At 34.1% G+C, this 19,517-nt stretch overlaps 1 protein-coding gene across 4 annotated transcripts in view; it reads left to right on the top strand.

Moving 5' to 3' along the window:
- Positions 1-19,517, top strand: part of RABGAP1L (RAB GTPase activating protein 1 like) — a 569,757-nt gene that overhangs the window by 350,607 nt on the left and 199,633 nt on the right. For all 4 annotated transcript variants that reach the window (XM_031688779.2, XM_072946070.1, XM_031688780.2 and 1 more), the window contains exons 16-17: positions 9,954-10,079; positions 12,315-12,458. In XM_031688779.2, coding sequence (XP_031544639.1) covers positions 9,954-10,079; positions 12,315-12,458 — 270 coding nt within the window. The remainder of the gene's footprint in view (positions 1-9,953; positions 10,080-12,314; positions 12,459-19,517) is intronic.

Raw genomic sequence — 19,517 nt, 5'->3', positions numbered from 1 at the left:
GAAGTTAAATATGTAATAATTACCAGTAATATATCATCATTATATTATTAGCCTGTGCTTAGTTGGAAGTATAATAAATAATGTCCTTTATATATTTCACTCTAAAAAGTCATATAAAATATTTTAGGTAATTTTTAACCCAATATATTTCTCTCACATATTTATTGTCAAGCAGCTTTATGAGTTTTTTAATTGAACATACACTTTTCTAGACTTGCAGAAGATTATGCTCCTTTTTAAGGTTAAATCACTACATGTGAACTAATATCACCTTGTATGGAAGCTTTTCAACTGCAAAAAATTATTTTTGGATAACAGAGAATGTCTAAAAGTATTTAATTTTTTCAAAAACTGTGACTAGGCAGAACTCCTTTGGAAACCAGTTTGGCTTTATCTGATGAAGATATGCATACCAGGCAGTTTCATTCCTAAATATGTACTAAATATATACTGTAGTCAAATTTATGAACAGGTTCACTGAAATGATCTATTAAAATCGTTTAAGAATTGGTGTTTGTAATAGTCAGACATCTCAAATGCCCACTATTATAATGTCTAATATTAGAATTGTAATTAGACATTAAAATGGATAAATTGTGTTATATTCATATTGTGGAACACTATACAGCAATGTAAGGAATGTTTTATACTACAGAGGTTAATGGCAATGAATCACATAAATATAAGGTTTTAGTAGGAAAGCAAATTATGGATATCATTTGGTATGTTTCCATTTAGTATAAAGTTCAGTAACAGACAAAACTAAACTCTATTTTTAGGATGCTACATAGATGGAAAAAATATAAAAAACACCAATGCAGTGATTACTGTTAAAGTCAGGACAGTGATTTCTCTGAGGAGAAACTGGGAGTCATGACTCAAAGAGGACATATAGGGAAGCTTCAGGAGTATTAACGGTGTTCTGGTTCTAAAGCTGTTTTTATTTCATCATCATTTACTCATTAAAGTATAAATTTAACTTTTATATATTTTTCTGTATGTCATATTTCAAAATAAAATAAGATTTAAAAATTACAAATCTTTTAGTGCTTCTCCCAAGAAAGAGAAGTTTAAGATAAGATTTAACCAGGGGACTTAAGAAATATGAAGCAGATCTACTTTTTTCGTTTTCCTGAAAATAAAGATTCCATGGAGTCCAGAGTAACAAAATAGAGGCTTCCTAGTGTCTCTATGTATTGATAAATAAAGGTATTTTTACCGTTATAATATTTGGGAGTTTTCTGCTACATGTGACATGACCATAACTTAAAGTAGCTTAAATTAAAAAGGAACTATATTGGCTCGCATAATTGGGAAGTCCAGAGCATAATTTTGATGTGGTTGAATTCCAGAGTTCATATTTTGTAGTCAGGAGTCTCTGTCTCCGCATCTGTTTTAAATTTTCTTACCTTAATTTTATGGGCAGGCCACAGAGTAGGCAGCCTGGCTGTGGGCTCGCCCAGCTGTTTATCCTTTCAGTTCTGAAACTTCATTTAGAAGGGACCATCTTTTGCTATAGCTCCTGCATTTAAAAACAAACAAACAAGCAAACAAACCCTGAAGGGCTGTGATTGGCCTGCTTTAGGAAACTGCCATCCTTGAATCAATTACTGAAACCAGGAAAGTGGGGTACTCTGATTGGCCCAGCCCAGGTCTTGAGTCCACCTCCATATTCAGTGAATGAGTCAGTTCCTCCTGAACAATGGAATGATTTTCCTACAAGAAAGGAGATTTTTGATATCAGATGATAAAGGGATAGGACGATAGATACATCACATTATCTTATAGTGATTCTTTACTCCAAGAGTTTTAGCATATTTTTAATATGTCCTTCCATATTCCTATTCCTAGTCACCTTTTCCTTATAAATCCAAGAGATTTTCCTGTTCTGTGTTAATTCTTGCATCAGTGCTTTGGAGCCATTTCCTAGCATCTTCTCCCTGTGTCCTCTAAATACGCTCAAGACATTTTACTTTTAAAAAAAATTCTCTTTTGATCGACCCATTTAGCTATCTCAGGTTTCTCTGCCCTTTCAAAGTTGAACTCCTTCAAAGGATAGTAAAAAGCACAACTGTGAATCTGAATTATGATTTAATGTCTTTCAAATTGTATGACCTTGGGCAAGTTTCCTAAGCTTCAGTTTTTTTCCATTTATAAACTGGAAATAATATTATCATCCTTCTAGAGTTTTTATGAATACTGAATATCTTATGAGTGTAAGAGTAAAGAGTCTTATTTTGTATCTTGTACCAAAAGAGTACAGCCATGGGATTAAATCCAGACTTTAATAGATGTGTATTTATTGACAAAACACTTAACTTCTTTGAACTTCGCTGGTCTAACATTTAAAATGTAAAAATAAAACCTCCTTTACAGAATTTTTGTAAGGATCAAATGGGGTCATGAATGAATGCCTCTAATAATGGTAGCTGCTGCTGTTTTTTTCTAAAATTAATGATTATTTGCCCAGCCAATTTTCTTTTGGACCCTGGTCCCACCAGCTTATATTGATCACACATAGCAAACTAATATGTTGTACAATATGTTTTATGGCTTACAAATAGACATTAAATTTAAATGTATTTTAGCATGTATTTGATTTAAAGGAAAATAAACAACCAGAAGTTTTCATTCTGTTTGCTTTTCAATATGGAAATGAAAAATGAAGACTCATAAGTTTATGATTTTCAGATAGTCTCACCTTTGTTGAAGAAAACAAAAAAATCAGTGGAATATTCATTACCTTCGTGGAGAAAGGTAGATTGACTACAAACAGGTGTGAAACACAATCACAATTAAATAGAAAATTTAAATAACGAAATGATTTCAAATTATCAACTTGTAATTTTACTTCAAAAAAAATCTTGATGTATGTTACTTCAGGTAAGTCTAAAAGACTTTCGAAGTACCTGGGCTGCTTTGTTTTATGGTTCATCACGGAGAGAAGCAGTGAAGCTTGGAGACTGGCTGTGTTAAGTAATGAGCTCTGTTAGTACAGATGGCAGATCATTATCAGCATTTGTTACCAAACAGTGATTACATCATGTTTGATTCTCAGATTTGTGCATGTGAGGCAGGTATTTAGTTTTGTATTTCAGAGAGCCATAGATGACAATTTGATATCTTAAATTACAAGATTTAAATCTTTATCTCCTCCTTTTCCCAGTAAAATAATACTGATTTGATGATGAAGTTCTTATACACAACAAAGATGGATATTCACTATAAGAGACACATCATGCTCTGACACCGTAATATTTATTTAAAAATGTATTGTTCTTTGGCCTTGAGGCTTATGCAGCTCTGGAATTTTTACACTGAGACGGCTAAGGAACATCAATTGGATTGGCATTTGGGACTGTGGGTGTGTCTTGAAGTCACATTTGCATAACAACCTCATGCTTTTATTGGTTTATTTAGTTACCAAGTGCTACATAACAAATTACCTCAAAACTTAGTGTAAAACAGCAAACACTTATGATTTCATAGTCTCTGGCATGGTTTAGTGGGTGCCTCTGCCTCAAAGCTCTTTCATGAGGCTGCCATCAAGATGTCATCCAGGGCTGTGGTCTCATTTGAGTTTAACTGAGGAAGGATCTACTTACAGACTCACTCACAGAGTTGTCGGCAGCCTCACAGGCTGCTGGCCAGAGGTCACTCTCAGTTCCTTGCCGCATGAGCCTCTCCACAGGACTGCTCTCAACACAACAGCTGGCTTCATCAGAGCCAGCAAATAAGAGTTCATGAAAGTAGAGCAAGACAGAAGCCACAGTCTTTTTGTAACCTAACCAGGAAGTGGCATTTCATCATTTTGCTGTGTTCTAGCTATTAGAAGTGAATCATTAGGTCAGCCTATACTCAAGACCAGGGGATAACACAAAGGCATGAAGACCAGGAGATGGGATCATTGGAACATCTTAGAGGCTAACACACCTAAATTGAGATGCTATAAGGCTTAATGGTTAATTCCAGAGCTAGACTGCCCAGATTTGAATTCCAGCTCTGCCAACTTCAGCTGTGTGACCTTGGACTAGTCACTTACCCTGTCTGTACTTCAATGGTCTCATCTGGAAAGTGGGCATGATATTAGTACCTACTTTACAGGGTTCTGTGGGGATTAAAAGAGTTGGTATATGCAAGGCACTCAGACCAGTGTCTGGCACATAGTAAGCACTGTGTAAATGCCTGCTATTGTTGTCGTAAGTCAATAAAAATAGCAAAGTTTCAAAAAAATAAATTAAAATATATTGTTCAGTGGTTTATTGTAATTTAGAAATATCATTTCCATATCAGTGATAATTGGGTTGTCTAGTTCAATGAAATATTAACCATTATAATAAGTTAGTCATTTTAATATATTTTTTAAAATATAGATGCCAAAATATTACCTAGTGAGGGAACCCACTCCTGCAGTAAAGTGAAGTTTGACAGTACAGCTGGGTATTGATTCTCAGATCTTGATAGATTTTTAATATTAATTGAGAGACGAGCTCAACAGCCAATAGAAAATACAAATAATACAAAAATTTCTTATATTTAGCATTTATAATAATATTTTAAAAATCAAGTATTAATATAGTTACACATGGGTTCCTCTTACTTCCACACCAGTCCTTTCCTTCTACATTTTTGTTGGCTCTTTCCTTTACTGTTGGCAACAGATTGCTCTGTATGAGTGATATGCCTTCACTGATAAAGACAGATGTATTCAGAGTTTTGCTGAGATTATCTTAAATATTTAACACTTGCTGTTTATTCTTCTCAAGTATACATGGAACATATTCTTGGATAGATCATATGTTAGGTCACAGAAAAAGTCTCAATAAATTCAAGATAGAAATTATATAAAGTAGCTTCTATAACAATATCATTAAACTAGAATTTAGTAATAAGAGGAAAATCTGCAAATATGTGCACATTAAAAGACACACTCCTGAACATACAATGGATGAAAGAAGGGAAATAAAAAAAAAACATTTTGAAACAAATTAAAACAGAAACACAACAAATCAAAATGTATGGGATACAGGAAGAGCAGCTCTAAGAGGGAATTTTAAAGTGATAAATACATACAACAAGAAAAGAGAAATATCTCAAGTGAACAACTTAACTTTATGCCTCAAGGACCTAGAAAAAGTAGTACAAACTACACCCAAAGCTGGTAGAAGGAAGAGAATAAAGACTAGAAGACAAATAAAATGGAGAAGAGAAAAATAATGGGAAAGATTAACAGAACTAAGAGTTGGCTTTTTGAAAAGATAAACAAAGTTACATGCTTTTAGCTAGATTAACCAAGAAAAAAAGAGAGAGGATCCAAATAAATAAAATAATTTTTAAAAGAGGAGACATCACAACTGATGCCACAGAAATACAAACAGTCATAAGAGACTACTACGAAAAATTATATTGGACAACCTGGAAAATGAATAAATTTTAAGAAACACACAACTGATGCTATAGAAAATCTGAAGAGACCAATAACAAGTAAGGAGACTGAATCAGGAATCAAAACCCCCCTCAACAAATAAAAGCCCAGACCAGATGTGTTCCCTGGTGCATACTACGGAACATTTAAATAATTAGTTCCAATCCTTCTCAAACTGCTCCAGAAAATCGAAGAGAAGGGAAAACTCCCAGACTCATTTTACAAAGCAGGCTTTACCCTGATACCAAAGCCGGAGAAGGATAGTACCAGGAAGGAAAACTATAAGCCAATATCCCTGATGGATGTAGATGTAAAGATTCTCAACAAAATACTGGCAAACTGGGTTGAACAACACATTAAAAGCATCATCTACCATGGTCAAAAGGGGAAAAAAAAGTAAACCATGATCAAATGGGATTCATGCCTGGGATGCAAGAATGGTTCAATATATGCAAATCACAAAAGTGATGTGTCACATTAATTAGAATGAAAGATAAAAATCATATGATCATCTCAATGGATGCAGGAAATCATTTGACAGAATGCAACATCCATTCGTGAGAACTCTCAGCATACTGGATATAGAAGGCATGTACCTCAACATAATGAAGGTCATATATGACAGGCCAACAGCTGACATCATATTTGATGGTGAAAAGTTGAAAACTTTTCCTCTGGACATACAGGTGGCCAACAGGTACATGAAAACGTGCTCAGCATCACTAATCTTTAGTGAAGTGCAAATCAAAACCACAGCAAAATATTACCTCATACCTGCTAGAATAGCTATCATCAAAAAGACAAGGATTAACAAGTGTCGGTGAGGATATGGAAAAAAGGAACCCCCTGTGTACTGTTGGTGAGAATATGAAATGGAGCAGTCACTGTGGAAAACATTATGGAGATTCCTCAAAAAGTCAAAAATAGAACTACCAGATGATCAAGCAAGTCCACTTCTGGGTACTTATCCAAAGGAAAGAAAAACAGTAACTCAAAACAATATCTTCACCCCATATTTATTATGGCATTAGTTACAATATCCAAGACATGGAAACAACCTAAATGTCTATTGAATGACAGATGGTTAAAGAAAATGTGATATGTATATATGCATGCGCGCACACACACATACATATATACATACATATATACATACATATATACATACATACACACACATATATATACAATGGAATATTATTCAGCCATAGAAAAGGAAATCCTGTTATTTTTGACAACATGGATGGAAGCTTGAGGGTATTATACTAAGTGAAGTAAATCAGTCAGAGAAAGACATGTATGATCTCACTTATATGTGGAAACTGAAAAAAACAAAAATAATAAAAACAGTAGATTGGTGGTTATCAGGGGTGGGGGAATGTAGGAAATCGGTGAGTGGTGACAGGTACAAACTTTCAGTTATAAGATTAATAAGTTCAGGAGATGTAATGTACACTGTGGTGACCATAGTTAACAATACTGTATGGTATATTTGAAAATTGCTTACCTACAAAAAAACAAGAAATTCTCACCACAAAAAAAAAAAATCATAAGTACGTGAGGTGATGGATATGTTCACTGAACTATTGTGATAATCATTTTGCAATGTGTGTATATATATATATATATATATATATGAAAATAAATCATCACTTCATACATTTAAACTTACACAATGTTATATGTCAATTATCTCTCAATGAAGCTGGGAAAAATTAAATGATATAAACTTACAATTAAGTAGCTTACATTGAAAACAGTAGTTAATACTGACAATTAATTACTGATAATTTTGCCACATTTTATTCCCTATACTCTTGAGATTGTTTACATCTGTTTTATATGTGCGACGGAAATATAGTATAACAGTGTGCTGCTGCGCATCATTTCTTAACTCCAGTTAATTTATTTTCTATTTTTGATGAGTTACGATAATAGCCAATTACCTGGCTTATTGTTGGAATTATTAGTATTATATTTATTTGCATTAACAAAGTTATAATTTATTGTTATCAGTAGGTTTTTCTTCTATCATTGAAGTCATTTGTAGCCACCAGTAAGTGATTGTTGTTTACAATTTTCAAAATAGATTTTTATCGTATATCTTATGTTTTAAAATATCATCAGCCTTCACTCCCTGTTATTGTCACTTCACTGAGGTATATTTCTTAAATATGCATTGTCTTATTCTTCAAAAGCAAAATACCATTATAAGTCAGTGTGTGAACTTCCTTTTTACTCTACAGTGCAAGTGTCAATCAGTATTTGTTGTTTAGCTCCATTTTATTTTTTCTAGATATTTGTTTTCATTTTTAAAGTCTTTGACATTTTTGCTAAATTTTTGTGTGCTACCCCGGTTGCTGCTATAGATAATGAATACATTAATTGAAGAAAGAGAACTACCAAGAAAAACTTAACAGTACATGCTAAATAGATCCCATTTAGTCTTGAAACTACAAAGAGAAGGTTGCATTTCCACTTTCCAAAGGGTTATACCTATTTCCCAGTAGTTTCTCATTCGTTTTGTTAGCAATCTTTTTCTGTCTGCATGGGGATTCATTTCTAGTCACTTTCATGATTAGATGGTATCTGAGATTCCTTAAGAGCTCATTATGGCCGACCTTAGTCTTCAGAGATGGTCAGCATTGATTCTACCCCAGCTAGATGGTATTTTATAGGTTCAGTCTACTATTTTCATGTGACACATGAACTAACTAAAAATCAAAACCTTGGCCGTATTGCTAAAGCTAGTCCTGAAGGATGCTAGCAGCAACATTACCCGCCACAAACTCAAGTAGAGTTGCCTGTTTACTTGTCCTTTGTGGGGAGGCACTATACTTGACTTCTGTATCTAGGACCTAGCACAGCGCATGCATCTCGTATGTTCACTGACTGCATGTATGAATGCTGGAGGGCATTGAAACTTTTATTTGTTTTAAAGATTTTTACCATATTCAAGGAAATAAAGGATTATCCCTTTTATAAGATACCAGATGGTAAAATACTTAACTGATCATCACTCACTTAGAAACAGGGAGCGATTATAGGAATTAGGTTCTCTAGGGCTGGTTACAGCTGTCTTGCAGGCAGCTTTTTTGTATAGCCATTTTAGTAGAGATCTGAGAGGAAGACTAAGAGGCTTAGAATTTGGTGATAAGAGAAGTATTGTAGGCTGTATGTGTGCAAGTTCATGTCCCTTGAGGCTTCAATGACAGATTGCTAAAGGGGTAAAAAATACAGTGTGCTTATATTTTAAATAACTGTGTACAAGCTGAAAAACATCTGCTAGCTTGAACAGCTGGGGTCAAAGCCAAGGCCCCCAACTCATAGGAAAAAAAAAAAAAGAAATAAGCAAATATTTAGAGAAGCAAAGTGACAGCAGCTAACTGTACTTATTTAACTTGAGGAAATTTTATGTAACTGATTTATGAATTTCATGGTTTATAGTAGAAAACAGAAGCGGCCAATTTGTATAGGAACTTAAATAAACAGTACATTTCTAAGTGGGTAAATAGACCTCTCCTTGATTCAATTATTCAGGCAGGAAGTTAGTCTAACAAAGGTGTCAAATACCATAATCAGCCAAGGTCAGACTTTGAAAGAAGTGACATTTAAAGTAAATGTTTACATAATAGTTACATCCTAAGATCTTAAGTAGGGACAACAGCTTTTTCTGTTTGCTTGATATAATTTCTAGAATGTTGAGTATGTCCCTCTCAATTCTTTCAGCTTATTGATACCACAATTTAGAGATTTGCTCTTTTGACTTCAGACTTTATTCTCTCTGTTCAGATAAAAATATCTCTGGGAAGGTATATTAGATTTTATTTGTCATTTAAATCTTAATGAGAGAAGCTCATAAACTGCTGAAACATGTGAACACTTTTTTATAGAAAGAGAAATAGCAATATCAAGAAGATTCAGGGAGGATGGTATCTGTCTATCAGAATTAGACATAACATTTTTTTTCCTTTGACCCAGCAATCCCTCTTTTGGGAATATTATTGAAGGGAAAAAGCCAAGTGCATAACAATGTATTTAGAATGCTATCTTTTATGTAGGAAAGGGAAAAAATAAAATAAGAAGTGTAATTCTTTTATTTGCATGAAGAAACACTGGCAGGCTACATGAGAAATTATTAAGAGTAGTTAGGAGGTTATGCAAAACGAGGGCAGTACAGGGATTAGCATATATAGGGTAGAGAGGAGTGAGATTTTACCTTTATATTTTACATTGTTTTGATTTTTGAAACATGTGACTGTATTACCTACTTTTAGATGGCTTAATGAATGAATGAATGACAGGATGATTAAAATTAACAAAAGAGGGAAATTCATCTCAAGTGAGGAAGCTGGAAACTTGGAACACAGGTTTTACCTACGTCACTGCAGAAAGGCTGGCTCTGAAGAATTTCTTTCACTCGTGGCCTTCAGACAGCAATGCAGGGGGCTACTAATATGGAAGAACGTTTCTGACATTCTGGTCAATGCCACGCAGTCATGGTCTGTATGTATATGTTTTCCTGTAGATGCCAGAGGAACAAGCGTTCTGTGTGTTGGTGAAAATCATGTATGACTATGGCTTACGAGACCTCTACAAAAACAACTTTGAAGATCTTCACTGCAAATTCTATCAGTTGGAGAGACTAATGCAGGTAAATAGATATGAGGAACTTTTATCACTTAGGGATTTGTTGAGTTACAGGAAAAGTCTAATTAAATTGAACAACAATGGTTTATGAAAATGTAGTGGAAAGTTACAGAAAATGTAAGTGGATTTGATTTCTGACCAATATCTATCATGGTCTTAATATCACAAAATATTTATTTAACTATTTGACCATTTATGAAAATAGTCTTCCTTTTAAAATACTCAACTCTAATACACTTTGGAGTGTGAATTTGATGAGTTGAGTCAATGAAGAGAATGCTAAGTATTATTTGTAAAGAAATCAAGATATTCACAGAATAAAAACTGAAATCCTTAAGATTTTTCTCAATATTAATTAGCACCAGTACTATATTTATGTCCACATATAGAGAACACTTTGAAGAGACAGAAAGATATTGATGAAATTAAAAGCCACCAAAAATATTGTAATATAGGGACATAACTTTAAATTTTTTCTTATGTAATTTCTAGATGTCAATATTCACTATTTTATAATATAAATGTATAAATTGATATGTATGAGAAATATACATTCTTTTCTATATAGGTCATAAGAAAGATTGTGAGCAAAGACAAAATTATTGTTGAATGCTGATAAAAGGAATTACTGAGTAGCTTTGAAATTCTGCCTAAGGTTGTAAATCTTATATTTATAATGGGCCTCTGCAGCATGTTTATATGGTTTTCTCTATATGAGGTATTGAGAACCCAAGAGAAATGTGAAGAAAATGCATGAATGGATTGATTCCATACTGGGGAAAGGTAAAGTGGTTGGGGAGGAAGGGCAATGGGGTGTGGCAATAGAAGTTACTGGTAGGAGCTCATTGACATGTGGGGAGATCCCTCTGTGTCCAAGGGGAAATGAAGCCAAGACTGAAAGACTAGAACAGGGGAGCAGAAGGTGGAGAGTTTACAGTGAGATTAAGGACAGCTTTGTTGGGAGAATGAAATGCAGAAGAGTAGAAAACGTCAAGTATGAAGAAGAAGTAAAGAAGTAGGGGTGGGGAGGATGTCAGAAGAACTGTAAGCACAATGACAGATGGACACTGGGGTGGGGGAAGACTGTAGAAGAATCTGGTAACTATGGACATTAAAAGCAGTAGGCTTGTGGGGAGGGCATAGCTCAGTGGTAGAGCACGTGCCTAGCAAACGCGAGGTCCTGGGTTCAATCCCCAGTACCTCCATTCTATAAAATAAAATAAAAAAAAGCAATAGGCTCTTTTTTAGAGATTTAATTCTTCCAAGTAAATATTTGGGATTCTTCACTTTTTTACCTTTCATTTACAACAGTTCACATTTTTTTCAAAGGTCAGTATTCCTAAGAGCTTTGAGAGTCAAATAAAATTACCTGCTAAATGAATAGCAAGTTCATGGTGCTGTGAAGAAACCCAAACACATTTTCCTATTAGCACTTTTTTGTCTGTTCACTGAATGACCATTTGGACACCCCACTTAAAGCACCTGATGGGCACGTTGTTTTTCAAAGAGCATCTTGTACAAGAAGTAGGTTTTTGTTTTTGTGGTCTGTTTATGAAAACAAGACTAAAGCGGGCATTTGCCTTTGACCTTCAGTGATGGGAATAACTTGCTAATGCTTTGTACTTTGCCCTCCGTGCTTTTGAAAAGCATTTACTTGTGTAACTTGGGGGGAAAGACAGAGCCAGCTTAAAGGTATTTTTAGGAGACACCCAATTGCCTACATTATATACCTGCACAATTTCTGTACTTTACCATTTTTCATATGTTGAAGATAGATTTTTAGGAAAATGGTTATGTTCTGGGGTTCAGTACCACAAGGTACCGAAGTAATGTCATAGAACCCAGAGGATGTTGATGTTAAACGTTCTCCAGAGAAAAGATACGTTTCTTTCCTGGCTGGTTAGGAATTGAACCCTGAATGGGGGTGCTGTGACTTGACCCTGGAGTCATGATATTCATCAGACTGCAGGTGTTCCGTCGAAGCCAGCATTTCCCAAGAAACAAGAACAGTCAAGTGAGCAAGAGTTGATCTTTGTTATCTGTCCATGACAAGTCTTTCTTTCCCTCTACCTGTCATATCTCCAGTTCTCATCCCCTGTCGTCACTACTATGTAGTCATGTAAAATTCAGTGAATACTGTTGAGAGTGATCATAGCAAGCTTGTCGTAAATTGCAGTTGTGGCAGGAAGTAAAGCATCTTCAGTGTTCCTCCCCCTCAATTTTCCACTTTGACTTTTAGGAGCAGTTGCCGGACCTGCACAACCACTTTTCTGATCTGAACCTGGAAGCGCATATGTATGCATCCCAGTGGTTTCTCACTCTTTTTACTGCCAAGTTCCCACTCTGCATGGTCTTCCACATCATTGACCTCCTGCTTTGTGAGGTAGAGTGACTCCTATCTCATACTTAAGCTGAAATAGAAAATAGTTTCTATTTAAAATGGTTTCAATTTTCTTCATTTTCTTTTTTAATTAGCAAAGAACATTAAACCATAAATACTGACCAAAAAGTTCTATTTGAATTTTTAGTAAAGACTGTTTTAATTGCAATTTTATTATTCTTGAGAAATGGCAATATTAAGGCATATATAATTTCTACAGAGTAAAATGAGGTAATTCAATTTGTGTCATTAAATTCACAATAAGCCTATATGTGTAATTTTTATTTTACACAAAGGATTTGTAGAGTTAAATAAATGAAATTCGAATCAGATATTTTTAATGGGAATGCAATTATACTCCAAGAGTGAATATAAATGAAAATTTTATAGTAATTAAACCCTCAATTCATAAGATATCTCTTCCTGTATGATGCTTGAGACTCCTATCAGATAATAGAAAGGTGATAAACTAAAACATTTATATCACATGGTTATATTTTTAGACAGTAGAATATTTCAAATATTCATTTGCAGAATTCCTTGGGTATCTATGTTTGTTTCTTGTTTTTAGTTCCTTAGATGGCTATATTTATTTACTTGACTCTTTTAAAGACATAAACAATCCTTCAAAATGTTTGATAGTCTTAGTAATAAGAAAGTTGCTGGATGAGAAGAATTTTTTTTATTGGGAATAGAAATGTATATAAAAATGTAACTGTCTTAATGTAAAAAGCTGGAGTAAGACTCAAAGGTATAAGCCTAATATAATCTATACAGTTTTGTATTACTGTATTTCTATTTTAACACAGATTTCCTCTTACTTTAAAGAAGACTCTAACTCTTTTATCACCTTAGGAACTAGAAATTTAATTATAAAAATGAGATTTAAAAGATAAAAAGATAAAACATACAAACTATGTAAAGCATCACTGTTACTTCGCAGCCTTCTGCAGCACTAACCGTTTCATTTGCAAGCATAGCTGGGCTTCACTCTTCAAAGGTTCCAGGTGGCAGTTGCCCAGTGTTTGAGGATTGCAGGGTGTTTTGTGAGCGTGTAAACTTTTAGAACACTTGTAACATATTTTGATAAAGAAAGGTTGAGTAACTTCCTGAGGGTCACAGAATAAGTCCCTAAATTGCGAATATTACAACAGCCAAAGAACCTGATTGATGACATATTAATTCTCCTATTTGTTTTACTTACCAACCAGTTCTTAAAATGCCTATTTAAATTAAACCTAAAGGAAGAAACAGAATTAGGAACTAAAACCTTATTCACAATCAAAATGGTGTGATCACAGTAAACACAGAGCAAATTAGGGCATTTGTACTCAAAACTCTACTTTGCCTGATTGTCTGAATTGGTGCGGTGAACAGTTCTGATTCCTCTAATTTAGTTCAGTACTCTTTGAAAATGAAAACCAAATTCATATCTGTTAGTTCTGTAACCTTAAAACAAGGTGATACTAAACATTAGTTTTGGTGAATAAATATTTATAGGTCTTATTCATTGCACACTGAGCTGAGTTTAGTATTTCATGATATTTGTAAAAATAGGAAAGTATAGGGGTATGACATTTTAAGAATTTCATCTTTATATATAGTAACTTGTAAATACTTCTTATTGCTTCATGTTTTTTGCTGAATTATCTAATTTCATAGTAGATTGGTCCAATAGTGTTCACTGTAGAATATAAGGAAATTAATATGCTTAATCATACCATTTAAATTGGATTTTTCAATCACTTTTGGTAGAGTAACACTGGGGTGGTGACTTTGTAAAATTGTCTACCTGAATGGTGCCGTACCTGACATTGGAGCACTGTTGCTGGGTCTTCTGGAACCCATATTCATAATTCCTCGGGAAATTTCATCTTGAAGATACTTGAATTTCTGGTATCTGTTGCTAAGAAAGTTAGCAACATTTATGGTAGGGAAAAGAAAAGAAAATTTGTAAGAGTTCTCATCAGTTGTCAACTCTGATTCATAATCACAGTGTTTGAAGATCTTAATGTTCATTAAATTAGTAAGAGCATCATAGATGTTACTTGATGTTACTTTTTCTTTCTTTAAACCTGTGCTTTGCAGCTGTTTAAGGAAGTTACATAGCTTTCCAAAATACAGAGCAGGTTACAATCATAGCATCATAGTAACCAGGGAAATAAACGATAACTTCCCTTAACAGAGTAAAGTAGCTTTTTAAAATAAACTTTATTGTGACCCTGTTGTAGTATGCTTCAAGATACTCGTTCTTTCCACTAACTCATCTTTGTCAGAGGATTAATTTGCAAAGGAAATTTTTAGATAAACTTTTATTTCCTGCTTGTCTGTGTTTTCTCTTTTCCCTCCTTCTTCTTGTACTTAATAAAATATTTATATCAAAGCTATTCTTTTCATATGTGATAAAATGTTCTACAAGAAGAAATTGTAACATGGTCTTAGATAGAATCCTCCATAGATATTTGTTTTTGTCATATTGTCTCTCTTTTAAGAAAACAATTTAAATATTGATGGTTATGAATTAATGTTTAGATACAATCTTCTGGAAGGCTTGGAAATTCTTAGATGGAAAAATGCGGGTTTTTCAAAGTTCCTCATGTATTGTATTGGTCTACAGAATGTTTTGCCCAAAGATCCTATTGCAGAGTGAGAAAGGCATTGAGCTTGAGATGTTGCTCTTAGAAAGCATATCCTTATTTCATGTTTTCCTAAGCTGAATGCTTTTAAGGGTTTCTTCATTCATCCTGATGTTAAGAGTATGAAGTTAATTAAGTAGCCGAAGAGGGAAGAATTTTAGTAGACTTTGGCAATGCAGTCAGAATCCAAAACTCCCTAGTGGTTGATAGTTTTATTTAAAATGTTTACTTAAAGCTGAGTATTTGGTGACTTGGGTTAATCCCTTTGTCTAGTGAGAATGGATGGTGATAGAATTTGAAACTAGAGTTGAAAGTACATTTTCTTATATTGAGATGAATGGAGCTCTGTAGATTGACTTTTAGCCAATAATTGGAATAAAAAAATCTTTTTAAGAACAAAACCTCCTATGTTTTATTATCTACCTCTGTCTGTATGGAGGGATAAGAAAAAAAAAGACTAAAAGTATTAATTACAATGTCAGTTCCATGCTGTTGACGCACCACAATTAAAACATTGGTTTTTAAAGAACTTTTTATTGAAGTATAACAGAATGAAAAGAAATGCACAAAAATTAGTGTAAAACATGATGCTTTTTTAACAAAGCAAACATCTTAAGGTAGCAAGTACCCAAAATTCTTTTTAAAAAGCAGAACTTTATCTGCATTTCGTAAGCCCTCCTCCCCGTCACTGCCCCCTCAGTCACTGCTCCTCTGAAAAGTAATCATTATCCTGACTTTTAACACCATAGATTAGTTCTACTTGGTTTTGAATTTTATATAAATAAACAGTCATACAATATAAACTCTTTTCATAGCTTTTTTACTCATCATTATGTCTGTGAGTCATCCATATAGTGCAAGTAGCCGTTGTTTGTTTGTTCCATTGTGTGAAGACCCTGCAGTTTATTTGTTCTTTCATTCGATTGTTGATGGGCATCTGGGTAGTTTTCAGATTAGGGCAGTTATGAATAGTGTTGCTATAAACAATCTTGAACTTACCTTTTCATAAACACGTATATGCACTTCAGTGGGTACACATCTCGGAGTGAAATTTCTGCGTTAGGGCATAAGTACGTTAGGGCTTTGTAGTCGCTACCAAACAGCTTTGCAAAGTATTTTGAACATTGCCTTTCGAGTTGTTTGTATTCAGTAAAAGTCTTCCCTGTGATCAGGGGCAGTTTTCGTTTTATTTTCTTTTGTTTTTTCAGAGGGCAGGTCCTGGATCAGATTAGTGTTCATGAATATGGAACAAAATGAAACTCATTTGGTGACTGAAGTCATTCACTTGATCTCTGAAGTTGCATACAGATGGGAGCTAAGACCTGGATATAAGACTTTAATCACTTTTGTGCTTATATGAAAGAAGTTACCCAGATGTGGAAAATTCAGCACTGTATTTATTTATAGAAGAAGCAATACAGAGACAGCTTAACACTGAAGTTAAGATATTTGATTTTTTAGTTAAAACCTTCTTCACATTACTTTACCAATGCATGTCTTAGTTTCTTTCTCTGTAAAGTGAAGCTAACAATACCTATCTCCCAGGTTTATTTTAAGAATTAAATGCGATTATGAATATAAAGCGCTTAGCACTCTGATACACAGTAAATATTCACTTAATAATGTTACCCTCCGTTCATGTCCATCCACCTGTAGTTGCTTCTCAATACATTCAGTTAACTAGATGACTTACGGGATTCTTAAGAGAGGGTTAACTAGCTGTTGGTTCTTTATTGCCTTTCTAACCACCTTTGTTTTCCCTCAGTTGAGATGCTTCTTTGCTAAAACCAACATTTTTGCCATTGACCTTAATAGAAGTTTCTTTCTATTTCTTTTTGACTCGTGAGTCAGGTAGTCCTCCAAAAGTGTTTTTCTTCCACCTTCTTTCAAAAGACGTAAGGAAAGCAGTCTTTCTTTTAATCTTGACAGGCTAACTGACAGCTGGTGTTTGAAGCTGACTCTTCCCAGATAGTTCAGTTTTTAGAGTATCAAATATATTCAGCTTTATATAGTAACTTGGCATTTCATGAAATATAAGGAAATCATTGACCCTTCAAATTAGAGTGTATTTCCTGCCTCTCCCTCCTTTTTAGGATGATGAGAAAAAAATGACAGTACAGGATATCTGATTAAATATCACCAAATCTAATCCCCCTTTCAGCGCAGTTTTCTGAAGCTATTATCTAAATAGATTCTTTATATAATATTCTTACTGTTTGCCCCCATTTTCCACCCTCAAATAATAATACATTGAATTTTTAATTGAGAAATAATTGACATATAATATTGTATAAGCTTGTATCACAATGTATCACAATATGTTGGTTTGATACACTTACCTACTGCACTGTGATTACTACAGTAGAATTAACTAACACCTTTATCAAGTAGCACATTGAATTTAAAGCACATCAAGATGGGCTGATGTTGGGAAGATTAAGAACATAACCGTAAAATTTTCTGAAAACTTTGAGTAGTAATTGGTCATTAGAGAAGGAAAAAATGTTTTGACTAACCAATGAATACTGTATAGGCTATTTTAATGTTTTACTTATCAATAGAAATCTTCAGGACTAGGAAAAAAACTCTCTCTAAAATCTCATTTCTGGATTCTCATATCTTTCCCACCAGCTAGGGTTTTTATGGTTCTCACAGCAGTTGTCTTATAGCTCTTTCTTATGTTTTTGTAAATTTTGACATTACAGAAGGAGGCAGAATCTGTAAGTTAAAAAATGGCAGAAACTTTATCTGTGTTTCCTGTGACTGTGACAGTAATATTCATTCATTCATTTATTCAACATATGTTTATTGAACTCTTACCAAATACATATATATGTAGCATAAATATGGACATACAAGTTTGGGGATACAATTGTAAAGAAAAAGCAGATAAAATTCTTGCCGTCATGAAGTTTTTATCCTTGTGGAAGAGGCAGACAGTAAACAAACCGAGTAGAATATAGAGTATATCAGAGGTGTTAAATAAAATGCTATAGAAAAAGACAAAAGAAGGAAGAGGAATGTGGCAAATCTTAACAGGGTCTTTTGACCATTGTAGAGAATTTAGGTTTTACTGGACTGAGGTGGGAAACCACAGGAGGGTTCTGAGTATGGGAAGGACATGCTCTGATATATGTTTTATCCTGACCACTCAGGTTGCACTGTTGAAAAATGACGTGGGGCAAATTCAAAGGGAGAAGGGGGAGCCAGTCAGGAGGCAGGTGCAGTAATCTGGGTTGCTTGGACCTACCAGTGGCAGTGGAGGTGGTGAAGTGGTTGAATTCTGGACAGATTTCAAAGATCGAGAGAACAGGACGTGCCGATGGAGCATCTGGGATAAGTTTTATTGATTATATGTTTTCATTTACTGTAGTGGTGAGAGGAAAGGATGGCTGGTTTTGCAGCTTCTGTGCTTCAGGGAGCATCTTGCAGACAGATGTTGTGGAGTGACTGGGGAATGTTACTGTTACATGCTTTGTTCTGGAAATGTTTGGATTACAATTTCTCTGCAATATTTATGCCAGATGCAGGTTTAGGTGCCCCTGGGAACATTTAAGGTCAATCTTTAAATAAGAAATATAGAGGGTGGAATGATTATGAAAGACAATCAATGAAGCATGTTAAACCTAGTACTTTAAAATACAAGCACATATTTACTAGTAAAAATAGAAGTGGTGTTTTACTTCAATAAAATCACACCCACATTACTTTGAAGACTCACTAAGACTTTATATACCTTGAACCTGTTCAGTAACCCATAGTATTTGTTGTTGTGTGTTTAGTTCTAATAATCAGAACAGAAATCACTGACTTAAATTGTTGAGTGACAGATTTTTTTCCAATAAATATCTTTCAGTTCATCATGAATTGGAATAACTGAAGTTACTTTATACTATTTTTGATTGTAGAAAAACTCCTAGCAGTCAAACTATGTATTAATGGATTGAATAAAATAACTGAACATATTCTGTTATTTTTATGATTAAGTATTTAAAACATGCAAAAGACATACACTGAACTCCTGTGTATCTACCTCTGGTTCAGAAATAAAACAGTCTAACAGTATTAGCTTTGTATTATTATTACCTCTTCCTGACACACCCCTCCCTCCCTTGCCTTCCTCAGAGGAACCATTATACAGAATTCAGTGTTTATCATTCCAATGTATGTCCGTATTTATGCTACATATATATGTACCTCTGAGCAATTTCCAGTTGAACATATTTGGAAAATATTATTGTACTCATTGGTTTACTAAGTTTACTTGCAAAATATGTCCTGAAAGCAAAATGTGTCTTCAACCCAATGTTGTGTCCTATTCAGTAACCTCCTAACTTCCCACTCAACCCCTTTTATCCCATTATTCTCCGTAGCATCCAGAGAAATTTTCATAAAACCCATATCAGATCCTGTCACTCCTCTGCTG

Source organism: Vicugna pacos, chromosome 21 (genome assembly GCF_048564905.1).
Source record: "Vicugna pacos chromosome 21, VicPac4, whole genome shotgun sequence".
Lineage (NCBI taxonomy): Eukaryota > Metazoa > Chordata > Mammalia > Artiodactyla > Camelidae > Vicugna > Vicugna pacos.
The sequence above is the reverse complement of the archived record's forward strand: the minus strand, read 5'-3'. Positions and strand labels throughout refer to the sequence as shown.